This window comes from Leptodactylus fuscus, chromosome 1, assembly GCF_031893055.1.
Source record: "Leptodactylus fuscus isolate aLepFus1 chromosome 1, aLepFus1.hap2, whole genome shotgun sequence".
NCBI classification, from domain to species: domain Eukaryota; kingdom Metazoa; phylum Chordata; class Amphibia; order Anura; family Leptodactylidae; genus Leptodactylus; species Leptodactylus fuscus.
The window spans coordinates 96276730-96294674 of record NC_134265.1 but is presented as its reverse complement, the minus strand read 5'-3'; the positions used below and the strand labels follow the sequence as shown (position 1 = coordinate 96294674).

Sequence of the window (17945 nt, the reverse complement as noted above, 5' to 3'; positions counted from 1 at the left end):
AGGAAACACATTCTATTCCTCATCTTATTGAATCTATGATATAACCTAACATTTCGATGAATACCTACCGAAACAAACTGCGAATATTCAGGACTCGGCAGACTCTTTCTGCAATTTCCCAAGCAATTCTCTCCATTAATGGCACCATTCTTTCATCTTTATTGTAGTGACGGGAAATAATCCATACCATTCTCAAAGCATTCATCATTGGAGGAATTGTATCCAATACTACATTAAAACCTGTGCCGAGTGTTAAGTTCTACAAAAGAAAATACCAAAAAATAAAAATCAGGATACTGCAAGCTTTGCAGACATTGCACTGGTTGGTAGAGACACTGCATTTGGAATACTGACCTTTAAGTGACGTTCCAGAGTGGTAAGGAATCGAACATTATCAGCAGCTTCCACATGGTACTTTGCAAGCTCAGTTACTGTAAGATCTAGATTTTGTACTAAACCAGGATCAGCAATAGACATAACATTTAAGACCTTCTTCACTGTGGGAAGCTTCAGCTGTTCACTAAGTGCACTTAAAGTAGCATTGCGCTCACGCCAGAAGTCAATTTCAGCCAGTGGAGCATTTCCCTGAAAACAAAAGAAGACGTTTAGAAGAAATGTGAATAATCGCCACAGTCTGAGAGAAGCTTTAGCAGCTAACAAAATTTCAATCTTCATTTTTTCATTGGGATTTTTTTCACTAAAAATCAATGTCAATATACTCTATTAGGACAAATGTCAAAACCAAAAGAGGGTCCTCTACTTCAAACCCTCAGGGGGCATTCACACGGAGAATGCGGCACTGATTCTGGCACGATAACTCGCGTATGAAAAAGACTCCTATCAACTTCAATGGATTCCATTTAACGCGCGTAACATTTTGAAATCAATGAGTTAAAAAGCCTCCCATTGATTTCAATGTGTTATGTGCGTTAAAGGAAACCCATTGAAATCAATGGGAGTCTTTTTATCAGTGCTGATTCTTACATGAGTTATCGTGCCAGAATCAACGCCACGTTGCTCCGTGTGAATGCCCCCTAAATGTGTCAAAAGAACAGCTTCTTTATATGATTAATTGCCAGAAATTTTACATTTGATGAATATGGCAATGACTGATGAATTTGATTAAAGTGATTCTGTCATTAGAATTTCCTTTTTTAACTAAGTACACGTCGGAACAACCTGAAGAAAGGCTATTCTTCTCTTACCTTTATTATTCTGATCCACGCCGCCTTCCTGAGAAATATCTGCTTTCTTCCTTATGTAAATGAGTTTTCAGACAGCACTGAGGGCGTTCCCCTGCGCCCAGACAATACAGGGGGCATCCCCTGTGCTGTACGAAACTCTCCAGCGACGCCTCTGTCTTCTTCTCCACCTCTTCTCCCGCATCACGGTCGCGTCTTCATCCAAAAGCGCCAACTGCGCATGTGCGTTGGACATTTTCCTGTGGCCTCTCCTGTTCGGCCAGAGGAAAATGGCCGATGGAAATGCGCAATTGACGCTTTTAGATGAAGACACAATGGTGACTCGGAAGAAGAGGTGGAGAAGAAGACAGAGGCGTCACTGGAGAGTTTTCGTACAGCACAGGGGACGCCATCTCTGCTGTTTGAGTGCAGGGGAATGCCCTCAGTGCTGTCTGAAATCTCATTTACATATGGAAGAAAGAAGATATTTCTCTGGAAGGCGGCACGGATCAGAATAATAAAGATAAGAGAAGAATAGCCTTTCTTCAGGCTATTCCGACGTGTACTTAGTTAAAAAAGGAGATTCTAATGGTAGAATCCCTTTAATGTAGACACTGCTTTCTCTCATGATAGCAGCAGATTGACATAGGTTAGAAATGCTAGATCTGACTTCTTTTTAACGTGAAACAACCTATTACATTTCCAGTGATAACAATACAGAATTCAACACAGGCACCTATGGTATAACAGCTATAATAAAGACAAATAGCAGTAACTAAGATAATTATATTAAAAAAATTAAAAACCACTGCAGGAAAAAATGTGATACATTTTCACAATGATTCACTGTGCTGAGCCTTAGACAAAAGGGATTTTCCCACCAATGCAACTTATTTTCTATCCATAAAATAGGGGTTAAATTGTAGATTGGTAGGAACCCAAGTACTGGGACCCCTACCCATCATAAGAACAGGGGTTCCCTGTAGTCTGAATGGAGACGGCTAATATACTTCCACTCCATCAAGTTCTACAGGACAGCGGTAATCAGCTGATATACAGTGACGGGCTATGAATAGCGATCCTTTATGGAGTGGCAGGGCATCGGCCCAAAAACCATTCCATTCATGGGATGTATGGCATCCTCTTTCTTGTGATAGTTTAGAGTCCCAGCAGTAGGAGCCCCACTGATCTTCAACCTCCTTTAAGCACAACTCCAGTTACATCTGACATAGGCCTAGTCAAGTGGAGTTTAATTGTGAACCCTGAGGCATTATGTTCTAATTTATACTAAAGTAAGACTCTGGATGCGTCTATACCATCACTTGCATAGGGATCAAGAGGGCGAAGGAAGTGTAGCATTGTAAGTTTTCCCCCTTTCCTTGTTCCTTATGTTAACTTAGCCTCATCTTACTTTCTTTTTTTATTGTCTCAATTCTCAGTACAGTGAGTCTTTTTTTTTAAATAATAAATAAATAATAATAAAAAATACGCCTCTGATTTTCTATTTCCTGCATAGTATCATTTTTTACACTATTATCTAAAAACATAATAGATTTAGGGTATGTACACATGCACCAATTTATTGCTTTGTATATTGCCATATATCCACAGCAAAATACACATTTAATTTTTGACAATACAGGCACGTGTTACATGTGTTACATGCAGGTCAATTTCCGATGAAATTTTTTTCTGTAGTGTAATTTGTTTAAATCTCAGCTACTTTGCAGACTGTAAAGTGCTACAGATTTAGAGAAAATAGGTTATCTATCTCATGTGGAAATAACTTTATAAGGCCGGGGCCCCACATGACCGAATTGCATCCACATATTGTGAAAAACACGCACAGCAGACACACTGCAATTTCACACAAAATCACAGCATGTCAATTATACCTACGGAAAAGCCAGCAGTTTCCCAATAGGTATAATTGAAAAGTGAAAAGTACTGCGGGAAAAAACGCAGTTGCCGCTTCGGTTTTTCCAACAGTGTTTTATGGTGTGGTCTGCTACATTGGGCCTTAGCCTAACTGATAATCTGGTGTATGATAGTTTAGATATTATACAACACCCAAGATATAAAAAATACCTGTGGCTTCTTTTGCAGCAGTTCCTCCAGAGCTGCGGACACTTGTGTCTGCCAATTCATCACACACTGCTCCAATTTCTCTACAGCAATCTTATCTGCTGCCACTATGGCAGGTTCAATGTCAAGGTTGACATCTGGCATTTCTAATTTAATTTCTCCTAATATTGAGATAAAAAGAAAACAATGAAAATTATTTGCTAGTATAATAATAAACCTCCATTGTTGTAGTCCTAAAAAAAAAACTTTCAAGCTGAGGCTTTTTTTGTTGCAGATTTTGCTGAGGTTTTTTTGAGCCAAAAGCAAAAATAGCAACAAAAGGAATGTGAGATATATAGGAAGTCCTTATAATTCTACCTTCTGCCAAATCCACTCTTGGCTTTGGCTCAAATAAGAGCAGCAAAACCTGCAACAAAAAAAGCTACGTTTCTGCAACGTGGAGCCTCAGGCTGAAACCCCATGTCGCTTTTTTTGTTGCAGATTTTGCTGTACTTTTTTTGAGCCAAAGCCAGGAGCGGATTGAGGACAAAGTAGAAGTATAAGAACTTCCTATGTATCTCCCATTCATTTTGTTGCTATTCTTGACTTTGGCTCACAAAAAAGCAAAAATATCTGCAACAAAAAAAAAAACTGCATTTCTATGACATTGGGGCCTCAGTTTCAGTCTAAAATTTACAGAACAAAAAAAATATACCTTCAAGTTGTTGTATTGTTTGCTGAATATGATTTATGAATTTCTGCATATTCATGAGGAATTCATCTCGAATTCTTAGTTCCCCATTTGGTTCCTCCAGCTTTAAAGAACCTTTGTCACTTAAGTCTTTAAGAGATCCATTTTGCAGTTCTTGATCCTCTTGAAGGGAAGTATCTTTGCTTTTGTGTTCATTGTAAGACAGCAGAGGCATATAAACCTAAAGAAGAAACAAGCCAGTGTTGTTGGGTGCCATAACTGGAACACCCAGTTATCTTCATGAAAGGACCAATATGAACAGCCCCATTGTGGTAAATTCACATGTGCCAGATTTTATTGCAGAAATTGTTCCAGTTTTTTGTTTTGTGTCAAACGAATGCATTTCTGTAACCTTTCAGCTGTGTAAACCACAGCTACATCCAAAATATAGAACTTTCCCGCAATCTATGCCATTTCCAAAATTAAAGTATGCTGATTTTTTTTTTTATACTTTATACATTTTTTCATTGGACAACCTCTTTAAAGAGAACTTCAGGTCTTGGGTATACTAACACCGAATAAAAACGTTGAAAAAATATTGACGTTAAAAACAGATGCAAGGTTCGGGTTTTTTTGCCACAGCCATTTTGCATCCATGGGGCATCTGCTTTCATGGATCCCTAATAGATATGAGTCTATTGACAGATACATGAAAATAGGACAAAGCAAACGTGTGAACAGCCCCACTGAAATCAATGAGCCCTACGAATTTTTTTTCACTGTTATGTGCCTCAGGCCATAATAATTCATCTTCATAATTAGAGATGAGCGAGTAGTGTTCGATCGAGTAGGTGTTCGATCGAATACTACGGTATTCGAAACACTCGTACTCGATCGAACACTACTAGCTGTTCGAAGTTTAAGGTTTGATGCAGAACCAACGATGATTGGAAGAATGCTATACATTCTGCCAATCAACGCTGGTGCTTCTCTTACCTCTAGAAGTCTTCTCCGTGCAGCGTCCCCTCGGCGTCTTCCGGCTGGAATTCACTCTGCCTATGCATCCGGCCTAGACAGAGCCAACTGCGCATGTGCGGGCATGCCCTCACATGCGCAGTCGGCTCTGCTCAGGTGTCGGGCCGGGCAGAGCCGACCGCGCATGCGCAGTCGGCTCTGCCTAGGCCCCGATGCCTAGGCAGAGTGAATTCCAGCCGGAAGACGCCGCGGGGGCGCTGCGCCGGGAGAAGACTTCAAGGAGAATCCAGCCCGACCGTCACTCATGGACTTGGTAAGTATAATTTTATCGAATTTTGTGTACCCCTGAAACGAGTGAAACGAGCATTTCCCCCCATAGACTATAATGGGGTTCAAAATCCGTTCGAACAGTCGAACAGTGTGCGACTGTTCGAATCGGATTTCGAACCTCGAACATTTTAGTGTTCGCTCATCTCTATTCATAATGGAAATATTCTAGATACCATTAAAAAAGAAGAGAAAATATTTCTCCAATGGACATTCAAAAAGGTATGTATAGTAAAAATGTGCATACCCATGTAATTAGATAGATAGAATATTTTTATTGTTCTACAAAAAAGCACCAAAATTTTAAAGGAAAAAAAAAACAGACTTGTGATGTCCAGCTTTTTGGTGTTTATTGTATAATCATTTGTCGCTTTTTTGTTTAATAATAACTACGATTTTTACACAGGTAGCACCTATGTTCATGTATACAATGGCTGGGGGTGCCTTCTATTTCCTTAACTGTAGATACGGTTTAACATATTAAATGTGCACAATGTTTTTCTAAAGGGATAAAGGCAGCATAACTATATTTTTTAAAAAATTCACATGACCGTTTTTTTCAACAGTGTGAATTGTCCATCATAAAATAGGACATGTCATATATTTGGCTACTTTCACAAATCACTCAAAAGACTGAAGTCTAATTGATACATAAAAATGAATGCCACACAGATGCAAATTGGCAGTGAAACATTTTCATTATAAATTAGCAGCATGCCAGTGTGATTAGAGCCTTAACTTCTTAATCTATCAGATTTGGATTTCTTGCAACTGTCACATCAAGTCTTGCAACTGCATTCACTTTCATTAGCTGAAATGCTAGACTGTGATATTTGAATGTTAAATGTGCGTTATGGCCGACATCACCATTTAGCTGTAATCTGGTAGTGGGGGCATTGTGGCAAGCATATTTGCATTATGGGTGTACTATGGGTTGAAACGAAAGCATTATACTTGCTAGGCATCAACATGGCTGTCCGCCTTTGCAGATGGCCCATCTTTGGCAAAGCATTTCTCAACTACATAACTGTTTCACTGATCTTTTACCAAGACTTAGGCTTGGGTTCCCAACGCCAGGGAATCCAAACGGCAGACAGCCCATCTGCTAAAACAGTGGTTACGAGTGGATTTCCCCTGGGGCTCCATGCAGTATAATGTGCAGGACTTTTCTCTCCACAGACTTTCAGTGGGATCTTCAGCAGAGTCTCCTACGGTGACTCCGCCGCAGATGTGAACATAGATGGAATATTGGTCATTATTACAAGAGAAACATTCTCATACCAAATTGATTTTCAAACTAAACAAATCTTCCAAGTGCATATTAAGAGATCTCATACATACCGTAGACATCGATGTGAAAGTGCCAGTATCATCTAACAAAGTATTGTTTCATACCTTTGAGAACACTTGTTTCAGCATCAGAAGGCAATGTCCATTAAGGATTCCATACTCCAAGAACATCGGCATGACATCATTAGCTTCCTGCATATCATTGGGCTCTGAAATTGTTTCTATATACAAAGGAAGTTCAATAACTTAAGGCTCAAAAACACCCACAAACAACCCATTGTGGGGAAAATATACCCCTTATACACATATACCAGCACATACCCCTTGAGGTCAAATTTACTGTACAATTCCTCTCCAACCTCCCCTCCCCCCAAAGAAGAAGTTGGGAAATATGCTGAAAATCTCTATACTGTATTTACTGTAGCTAACAGAAGACACACTCCAGAATGAAGAGTAAAATAATCTATTTATTTGGCACACAGGACAATAACCTACATAGAGCAATATTGACTAACGTTTCGGTCAAAAAACTGACCTTCCTCAGACTTGTGTTACTGAGTAGCTTTAACTGTAAAACCTGTTAAGTTGTATATGTCATTGTCTGCCCTTGCAGCTTCTTTTATGTAGGGAAGACCACACGTCATTTATATGTGCGTTTTCGTGAGCATTACAGGTCAATTGAGAGCAAAAAAGGTGCTACTCGGCTGATCAGTCATGTTCACGACACGCACAATGGTAACGCAGACTGTTTGACCTTTGCAGGTATTGAAGTAGTTAACTTACCACCACGTGGTGGAAATAGAAATAAGCTGTTACTTCAACAAGAGGCTCGTTGGATCATGAAAACTAACGCCTTAGGACCCCTCGGTTTGAATGAAAAGAACGAGATGGGGGCTCTTTTATGATTTGTTTTGATGATTGTGCACATGTCTTATCTTTTGCTCGATTTTTATGATTAAGGGAATACATATTTGGTAGTTGCTCCTCTTTCTCCATCTATGCCTTTCCTGTAGGTTATATTTTCCTTTTTGACATTGTATATCTTTTAGGCAATTTTATGGGATTTGCCTTTTCCAGAGGTTATATACTCTTTTTCGATCTAGTGTATTTTGCAGATGATTTATGGTGTTTCATTTTCTTTTTCAATGATGATCTATGGTTTTCCTTCTGCTCCTGGACTTATATGGTCCGCTGTCTTCTGATTGGTGGAAAAAGTACAGGGGGAGGGGTTTCCCTTCCTATTCTTTTGATTGTGGATAGTCGGCGCTTATTTGATTGGTTAAAATCGGTTTCGTAATTTCCTTTCATTTTCTTATATACCCCCTCTATTTGACAAATATTTTTGTGTAATTTTTTTGTAATATATTATAAATAGTCAGTTGTTGCACATAACACTATATATCACTGGGTATTCTTACTGTATATATTTTGTATCTAATACTGTAGAATCTGTGGAAGGTCAATTGTTTGACCAAACGTTACTCAATATTGCTCTACATTGGTTATTGTCAGCTGTGCCAAATAAACAGATCATTATGCTCTTCATTCTGAGGCGTGAAGTCCTTTAACTACTCTGATTCAAGAATTGGACTCCTACTTCTACTCTCTATTACCAGTGATGTGCAGCCTACACCTAGCTAGATCTGAAGATCCAGTATACATACCCGTATATACTCGAGTATAAGCCGACCCGAATATAAGCTGAGGCCCCTAATTTTACCACAAAAAAACTGGGAAAACTTATTGACTTGAGTATAAGCCTGGGTGGGGGGAATACAGCAGCTACTGGAAAATTTCAAAAATTAAAATGGTCGGAGTTTTTGGGTGCAGTAGTTGCTGGGTGATGGGGGAAAGGGGAGGGGGTGTTTTGGTTGTCTGTATGCCCCTTCCCTGAGCTTGAGGACTGCTTTTTTTTCCCCCACTTGGAATTCAGTCTGGCTGAATATAGGTTATCTGTACTGCTCCTATTAACTCCTTTCTGAGGGAAGAGGAGCACTGCAGATACCCTATATTCAGTAGACCGGGCACTTTCAGACACAGGGATACCTAATGTGTATGTGTTTCACAGTCAGTTTCTACTTTTGTATGTATTCTAGGGAAAGGAGTGATTTAGAACTTTTATTTTTTTAAATCTTCCTTTTTTTTTTTTATCTTTCTTTCTATTTTATGGGAGATTCTATACATTGATATTGTGGCTTGTCATAGACACCCCCACCCCACCCCCCTCCTAAAAAAAATAAAAAAATAATAATAATAATAATAATAATTTTTATTTTTTTTTTTTTGCTGACTCGAGTATAAGCCAAGGGGGGCTTTTTCAGCACAAAAACTGTGCTGAAAAATTCGGCTTATACTCGAGTATATATGGTATATAAAAACAGAGCGATACTATACCTTGGGTATTACGCAGAAAATACAAGGCAGTAGATTCAGCAAACTCTTGTGGGATGCAATTGAAGGAGACATGTAGGACAGTGCGATTGATCTTCTGTTTGATTGTTTTCTGGAATAAGATTATTTTCACAGAATGTATGCGTCAGCATAGTGTCATTATGAAGGCTCTTATTCATGTACAGCACATTAGAACCTTCTACACACAGGGGAAAATCCAGTTCTTAAAGCAGATGTATTTCTCCACTTGATACCAGTCTTGAGACACAAACTGTAAGCATCCTATTGATCTATAATGCTAGAAGTTCTTTACTCCCCACAGCTCTATGGTTCTGAACGTATACGGTATGGGACAATAGAGCTGTAGGAGACAGGGACTACTAGCATCACAGATCACTATCATGCTTGGAGTCCAGGTCTCCAAGCTGTGTTTGGGCCCAAAAATCCAGTCAACATACAAACTGAATTTTATGGGCATACATTTCATGTGCAGGAGCTGGTGTATATTGAAGGTGCACCTTAAAGTGCACCCAACAATTATTAAACCACTTTTCATAAATGAATAGTATATGTGTAGAAGAAACTTTGTAAAATGTCCTTTTAAAGAAATATATTTCTCTTGCCACTTATTAGGCTGCTCTTTTCCTCATATTCACTTAGACTGTTTATTTACAAAGAATCAGTACACACACAGGCGTCTATAGTGAGGATGCCCCCAGATTATAATGATCGGAGGCCCAGGGGAGGTGAGGAAACATAAAAAACAGTGTTACTCACCTCTCCTGTGCTCTCCAGCATTTTCAGGCAGTCTTCGGGCCTCTTTGGTGACGTCCCTGATGTCACGTAGGCCAGGCCGGTATCACTATGTATAGCAAAATAATATTGTGTGCAGGGGCCACTATGGGCATAATACTGTGTGCAGGGGCCATGGCGGAACATAATACTGGGGGCATTATAGTGTGTGTGCAGGGACCACTATGGGGCATAATAGTGTGCGTGCAGTGGCCATGGTGGGACATAATACTGTCTGGAGGCCACTTTATTGTGTGTGTAAATGGGGCATTAAACTGTGTTTGGGCCAGGGGGCGCTCTGTCGTGGGAGGATGGCAGTCTTTGCTAGTTACACCACTGGTACATTTGGTGCTTCTTTAGAAAGACTAGTCTAAGTTTACACCACCTATTTGTTGGGCCAAACTTTTGGAACATCACTTGGTAGATATTTTATCTTAAGTCATTCAAGTAAATGTGGTGCAAGGCATTTTCACTAATAAAACTATACATTTAAACACATACATTTATTTACTGATATGATACAGGTCCTTATATTGAAATGCTTCCCTAAATAAAACCCACATACTTCTTTATAGAAATAAAAGAAAAATAATAGCCACGAGAACAATAGTAGAGGCTTAATAACTAAATCTGTTCAATCTTACTGTGAGATTAATAGGAAGAAAATCAGTTTCAGGAGATCCTCCTTGGCTTGATTCTGGACTACTTTCAGTTCCCAAAGGGATATAAGCCTCAGCTTTTCCATCTGCATCTATATGAAGACTTATAGTGTCCAATGTGTCTTCTTTTTCTACATTCAAAACACAATTTTCTACCATTACTTATTGGTTTGAGGGTTAGATAGAATACACTGTAATGTAAATTAAAAAAAAAAAACACACCAAAAAACACCAAAAAAACAACAACAAAGATAACAAGAAAATAGCAACAAACATATTAATATATAATAAATGTACAGAATGTCTCTTATAGGAATCAGCACCATGATCTGCAAATTAATCTTGATTTAAAAAAAAAAATCAAAAACACATCGAAATTTTATTGCTGACACTGGACAGAAACTGCCAGTGATTTTATAGAAAGATGGCAACCCTTCTCTTATAAAGCACAAAAAAGCAAGATATAAATGACAGCACACATGAATTATTTTGTCTTACTGCCACTAGATGGATCTAGCGAGTCTGTGTCAGCAGATATTAATTCTTTGGTTCCATTAATCTCTAGAGGATTATAATCTTCATTGTATGGAACAATGTCTTGTGTCGCTAGTTCTTCAGGTTCTAGGAAAAAAAGAATATTCTTGGAGGTCTGTCCTTCTAATATACAAATGCATTCATACACAGTGTGACTTTTCAGCCAAAACTTGGTAAACATAACAGTTATAACTAGGGTTGAGAGATCGGGATCGGAAAAGATCGGATTCTGATAAACGAACAAGTAAATTTCACGATTGTGATCAGAATTCCGATCCCGATCTTTTTAGGCGGGATCGAGGTCGGAGGTTATTTCCCACAATGCTTTGCTACTGGGCAAGCATTGTGGGAAAAGCTAACAATGTTAGCTACTAGAGATAAGCAAATACTATTCGAAACTGCCGTTTCGAATAGCACGCTCCCATAGGAATGAATGGATGCAGCCGGCTTAACCCCTTGCACGCCGGCTGCGTCCATTCATTCCTACGGCATAGCAGGGAGGAAACAGAAGAGTAGATAGTATCTACTATTCTGTTTCCTCTCTGCTGTGCCGTATACTGGACTCTGCTACATCTGCATTACTGTACATTGACTTGTCTATTTACTCTTCTGCTTCAGGGACAAAGCAGTCAATGTACAGTAATACAGATGTAGCAGAGTCCAGCATACGGCACAGCAGAGAGGAAACAGAATAATATAGTCCACTTACCTGCACAGATCCGCTGCTGCTGTCACTCCTTGTTCTTCTCGGTCCGTGTGCGCCCCTAGCTCCCAGGTTAGTGTTACAGACCTCGGAAGAAGGCGGGGCTTGTGGCTTAGGAGAGTGGGGGTGGGTACTGGGAGGGGAGACGTGAGTGATGAACTCACGTCTCCCCACCCTGTACCCGCCCCCACTCTCCTAAGCCACAACAAGAGGGCACATACTGTGCTCTGCAGACATGCGAAGTAGAAAGGAGAGGAGCGAGAGCAGCGTGGAGCGGCAGGGGAAGCACTTCTGTGCAGGTAAGTGGACAGCGGGGGGACTTAAGTAGCCGGGGATTTTTTAATCACTACACAGCGTGGAGTCTAAAAATTAAAGCGTTCAATTTTTAGACTCCATGCTGTGTAGTGAATAGGATCGTTTTTAAAATCCGATCTTCGATTATTAAAATAAATCCTATTGACTTGCATTAGGATCGGGTTTGAATGGAAAATGATCGGAAATCGGATTTTAAAAACGATCCTGAAATCTCAAGATTGGCTCAACCCTAGTTATAACAAAACTTTGCAGATGTAGTACAGATATACAGTAAGTAGAGCTTGAATGTCATTTAGGCTAAACTCACATCACTAAAGATAAAAATGGTATTAAAAATAAATACAAATCCGGCCTCTTAATAATTCTTGCAAATGTTGGGGGGCCCTGTGTGCCCCCTGACAAAGTTCTAGTATAACTCATAGATTTCTGCTATAATTCACACCACTTTTCTGGTGTGAGTTATAGTAAATCTGATGAACTGGGGTGTTCCCTTCCCATCGACATTCCTGCCACGCTCCATCTAATGACTTACAGTCCTATGAAAAAGTTTGGGCACCCCTATTAATCTTAATCATTTTTTGTTCTAAATATTTTGGTGTTTGCAACAGCCATTTCAGTTTGATATATCTAATAACTGATGGACACAGTAATATTTCAGGATTGAAATGAGGTTTATTGTACTAACAGAAAATGTGCAATATGCATTAAACCAAAATTTGACCGATGCAAAAGTATGGGCACCCTTATCATTTTATTGATTTGAATTCCCCTAACTACTTTTTACTGACTTACTGAAGCACAAAATTGGTTTTGTAACCTCAGTGAGCTTTCAACTTCATAGCCAGATGTATCCAATCATAAGAAAAGGTATTTAAGGTGGCCAATTGCAAGTTGATCTCCTATTTGAATCTCCTCTGAAGAGTGGCATCATGGGCTACTCAAAACAACTCTCAAATGATCTGAAAACAAAGATTGTTCAACATAGTTGTTCAGGGGAAGGATACAAAAAGTTGTCTCAGAGATTTAACCTGTCAGTTTCCACTGTGAGGAACATAGTAAGGAAATGGAAGACCACAGGGACAGTTCTTGTTAAGCCCAGAAGTGGCAGGCCAAGAAAAATATCAGAAAGGCAGAGAAGAAGAATGGTGAGAACAGTCAAGGACAATCCACAGACCACCTCCAAAGAGCTGCAGCATCATCTTGCTGCAGATGGTGTCACTGTGCATCGGTCAACTATACAGCGCACTTTGCACAAATAGAAGCTGTATGGGAGAGTGATGAGAAAGAAGCCGTTTCTGCACGTACGCCACAAATAGAGTTGCCTGAGGTATGATAAAGCACATTTGGACAAGGCAGCTTCATTTTGGAAACAAAAATTGAGTTGTTTGGTTATAAAAAAAGGCGTTATGCATGACGTCCAAAAAGAAACAGCATTCCAAGAAAAACACATGCTACCCACTGTAAAATTTGGTGGAGGTTCCATCATGCTTTGGGGCTGTGTGGCCAATGCCGGCATCGGGAATCTTGTTAAAGTTGAGAGTCGCATGGATTCCACTCAGTATCAGCAGATTCTTGAGAATAATGTTCAAGAATCAGTGACGAAGTTGAAGTTACGCCGGGGATGGATATTTCAGCAAGACAATGATCCAAAACACCGCTCCAAATCCTCAGGCATTCATGCAGAGGAACAATTACAATGTTCTGGAATGGCCATCCCAGTCCCCAGACCTGAATATCATTAAACATCTGTGGGATGATTTGAAGCGGGCTGTCCATGCTCGGCGACCATCTAACTTAACTGAACTTGAATTGTTTGTCCAAAATACCTTTATCCAGGATCCAGGAACTGATTAAAAGCTACAGGAAGCGACTAGAGGCTGTTATCTTTGCAAAAGGAGGATCTACTAAATATTAATGTCACTTTTCTGTTGAGGTGCCCATACTTTTGCACCGGTCAAATTTTGGTTTAATGCATATTGCACATTTTCTGTTAGTACAATAAACCTCATTTCAATCCTGAAATATTACTGTGTCCATCAGTTATTAGATATATCAAACTGAAATGGCTGTTGCAAACACCAAAATATTTAGAACTAAAAATGATTAAGATTAATAGGGGTGCCCAAACTTTTTCATAGGACTGTAAGTGGCCAGCAGCGTGCACAAGCTGAGATGCGTCATTGCATTCCTAAAATGCGCCAAAGTGGGGTGCAATTTTAGAAATTTTTTTAGGATCAGTCTGTGCCAATGCATCATAAATAAATAAATTATTGGGGGCAACATTTACTGGGGACAACATGGTGACTCAGTGGTTAGCACTGCAGCCTTGCAGCGCTGGAGTCCTGGGTTCGAGTCGCACCAGGAAACAACATCTGCAAGGAGTTTGTATGTTCTCCCTGTGTTTGCATGGATTTCCTCCCCTTCTACAAAGACATACTGATAGGAAAAAATGCATACTGTGATCCCTATATGGGGCTCACAATCTACAGTTAAAAAAAAAAGTAAATAAATAAAATTCTTCTGATATTGCTGCGTTTTCTAAAGTACAATTAGATTTATCTAAGTGAAAGTTATTGGTTATTTTATACACTGTTTGGATGAACTTTGCATTATTTAATTTTATCACTTTAATATTACTGGAATATAGGATATTCATATTTATTTTCTATTAAATTTTGCTGGATGACTTTGTTAGATACTGTAAGGAGGTGTTCACACTACCGTTACTAATAGAGATGAGCGAACACTAAAATGTTCGAGGTTCGAAATTCGATTCGAACAGCCGCTCACTGTTCGAGTGTTCGAATGGGTTTCGAACCCCATTATAGTCTATGGGGAACATAAACTCGTTAAGGGGGAAACCCAAATTCGTGTCTGGAGGGTCACCAAGTCCACTATGACACCCCAGGAAATGATACCAACACCCTGGAATGACACTGGGACAGCAGGGGAAGCATGTCTGGGGGCATAAAAGTCACTTTATTTCATGGAAATCCCTGTCAGTTTGCGATTTTCGCAAGCTAACTTTTCCCCATAGAAATGCATTGGCCAGTGCTGATTGGCCAGAGTACGGAACTCGACCAATCAGCGCTGGCTCTGCTGGAGGAGGCGGAGTCTAAGATCGCTCCACACCAGTCTCCATTCAGGTCCGACCTTAGACTCCGCCTCCTCCGGCAGAGCCAGCGCTGATTGGCCGAAGGCTGGCCAATGCATTCCTATGCGAATGCAGAGACTTAGCAGTGCTGAGTCAGTTTTGCTCAACTACACATCTGATGCACACTCGGCACTGCTACATCAGATGTAGCAATCTGATGTAGCAGAGCCGAGGGTGCACTAGAACCCCTGTGCAAACTCAGTTCACGCTAATAGAATGCATTGGCCAGCGCTGATTGGCCAATGCATTCTATTAGCCCGATGAAGTAGAGCTGAATGTGTGTGCTAAGCACACACATTCAGCACTGCTTCATCAAGCCAATACAATGCATTAGCCAGTGCTGATTGGCCAGAGTACGGAATTCGGCCAATCAGCGCTGGCTCTGCTGGAGGAGGCGGAGTCTAAGGTCGGACCTGAATGGAGACTGGTGTGGAGCGATCTTAGACTCCGCCTCCTCCAGCAGAGCCAGCGCTGATTGGCCGAATTCCGTACTCTGGCCAATCAGCACTGGCTAATGCATTGTATTGGCGTGATGAAGCAGTGCTGAATGTGTGTGCTTAGCACACACATTCAGCTCTACTTCATCGGGCTAATAGAATGCATTGGCCAGCGCTGATTGGCCGAATTCCGTACTCTGGCCAATCAGTGCTGGCCAATGCATTCTATTAGCTTGATGAAGCAGAGTGTGCACAAGGGTTCAAGCGCACCCTCGGCTCTGATGTAGCAGAGCCGAGGCTGCACAAGGGTTCAAGCGCACCCTCGGCTCTGATGTAGGAGAGCCGAGGGTGCACTTGAACCCTTGTGCACCCTCAGCTCTGCTACATCAGAGCCGAGGGTGCGCTTGAACCCTTGTGCACACTCTGCTTCATCAAGCTAATAGAATGCATTGGCCAGCGCTGATTGGCCAATGTATTCTATTAGCCTGATGAAGTAGAGCTGAATGTGTGTGCTAAGCACACACATTCAGCTCTACTTCATCGGGCTAATAGAATGCATTGGCCAGCGCTGATTGGCCAGAGTACGGAACTCGACCAATCAGCGCTGGCTCTGCTGGAGGAGGCGGAGTCTAAGATCGCTCCACACCAGTCTCCATTCAGGTCCGACCTTAGACTCCGCCTCCTCCAGCAGAGCCAGCGCTGATTGGCCGAATTCCGTACTCTGGCCAATCAGCACTGGCTAATGCATTGTATTGGCGTGATGAAGCAGTGCTGAATGTGTGTGCTTAGCACACACATTCAGCTCTACTTCATCGGGCTAATAGAATGCATTGGCCAATCAGCGCTGGCCAATGCATTCTATTAGCGTGAACTGAGTTTGCACAGGGGTTCTAGTGCACCCTCGGCTCTGCTACATCAGATTGCTACATCTGATGTAGCAGTGCCGAGTGTGCATCAGATGTGTAGTTGAGCAAAACTGACTCAGCACTGCTAAGTCTCTGCATTCGCATAGGAATGCATTGGCCAGCCTTCGGCCAATCAGCGCTGGCTCTGCCGGAGGAGGCGGAGTGCAAGGTCGGACCTGAATGGAGACTGGTGTGGAGCGATCTTAGACTCCGCCTCCTCCAGCAGAGCCAGCGCTGATTGGTCGAGTTCCGTACTCTGGCCAATCAGCGCTGGCCAATGCATTCTATTAGCCCGATGAAGTAGAGCTGAATGTGTGTGCTTAGCACACACATTCAGCTCTACTTCATCAGGCTAATAGAATACATTGGCCAATCAGCGCTGGCCAATGCATTCTATTAGCTTGATGAAGCAGAGTGTGCACAAGGGTTCAAGCGCACCCTCGGCTCTGATGTAGCAGAGCTGAGGGTGCACAAGGGTTCAAGTGCACCCTCGGCTCTCCTACATCAGAGCCGAGGGTGCGCTTGAACCCTTGTGCAGCCTCGGCTCTGCTACATCAGAGCCGAGGGTGCGCTTGAACCCTTGTGCACACTCTGCTTCATCAAGCTAATAGAATGCATTGGCCAGCACTGATTGGCCAGAGTACGGAATTCGGCCAATCAGCGCTGGCCAATGCATCCCTATGGGAAAAAGTTTATCTCACAAAAATCACAATTACACACCCGATAGAGCCCCAAAAAGTTATTTTTAATAACATTCCCCCCTAAATAAAGGTTATCCCTAGCTATCCCTGCCTGTACAGCTATCCCTGTCTCATAGTCACAAAGTTCACATTCTCATATGACCCGGATTTGAAACCCACTATTCGTCTAAAATGGAGGTCACCTGATTTCGGCAGCCAATGACTTTTTCCAATTTTTTTCAATGCCCCCAGTGTCGTAGTTCCTGTCCCACCTCCCCTGCGCTGTTATTGGTGCAAAAAAGGCGCCAGGGAAGGTGGGAGGGGAATCGAATTTTGGCGCACTTTACCACGTGGTGTTCGATTCGATTCGAACATGGCGAACACCCTGATATCCGATCGAACATGTGTTCGATAGAACACTGTTCGCTCATCTCTAGTTACTAACGTCCATGGCTGTCTTCCATCATAGGATGACTGCAACAGGCATTAAACTGTGTCCATTCCCACTGACACTAATGTAAACAACATGACAGAAGCCTGTTTCCTCTTTGCTTAGCTTCTGTCATGTTGTTTATATTAATGGCAATGGGAACGGATGCAGAATCAGTCTATGACCGTTCTTTGTGACAGTTTAATGTCAGTTACTGACATGCTATGATGGAAGACAGCAACGGACATTAGCAACAGTAGTGTGAACTCCCCCTAAGAAGAAATCACAGCAGCTATGGCCTGTAAATAGTGCCGATAAATATTGTTCATTACACTTCTAGCAAACTGAAGGTAGGTGATCATATTTAATATTGATATTATATTTTTTGGACATTAAACTGAACTAGTACACACATTC

At 41.3% G+C, this 17945-nt stretch overlaps 1 protein-coding gene across 1 annotated transcript in view; it reads right to left on the bottom strand.

Moving 5' to 3' along the window:
- The window catches only part of DNAH10 (dynein axonemal heavy chain 10), a 113260-nt gene that overhangs the window by 78972 nt on the left and 16343 nt on the right, over positions 1–17945 (bottom strand). The window contains exons 2-9 of the mRNA XM_075272173.1: positions 10869–10991; positions 10356–10501; positions 8923–9031; positions 6634–6749; positions 3961–4177; positions 3270–3427; positions 355–585; positions 69–259 (exon numbers count right to left, since the gene is read on the bottom strand). Coding sequence (XP_075128274.1) covers positions 69–259; positions 355–585; positions 3270–3427; positions 3961–4177; positions 6634–6749; positions 8923–9031; positions 10356–10501; positions 10869–10991 — 1291 coding nt within the window. The remainder of the gene's footprint in view (positions 1–68; positions 260–354; positions 586–3269; positions 3428–3960; positions 4178–6633; positions 6750–8922; positions 9032–10355; positions 10502–10868; positions 10992–17945) is intronic.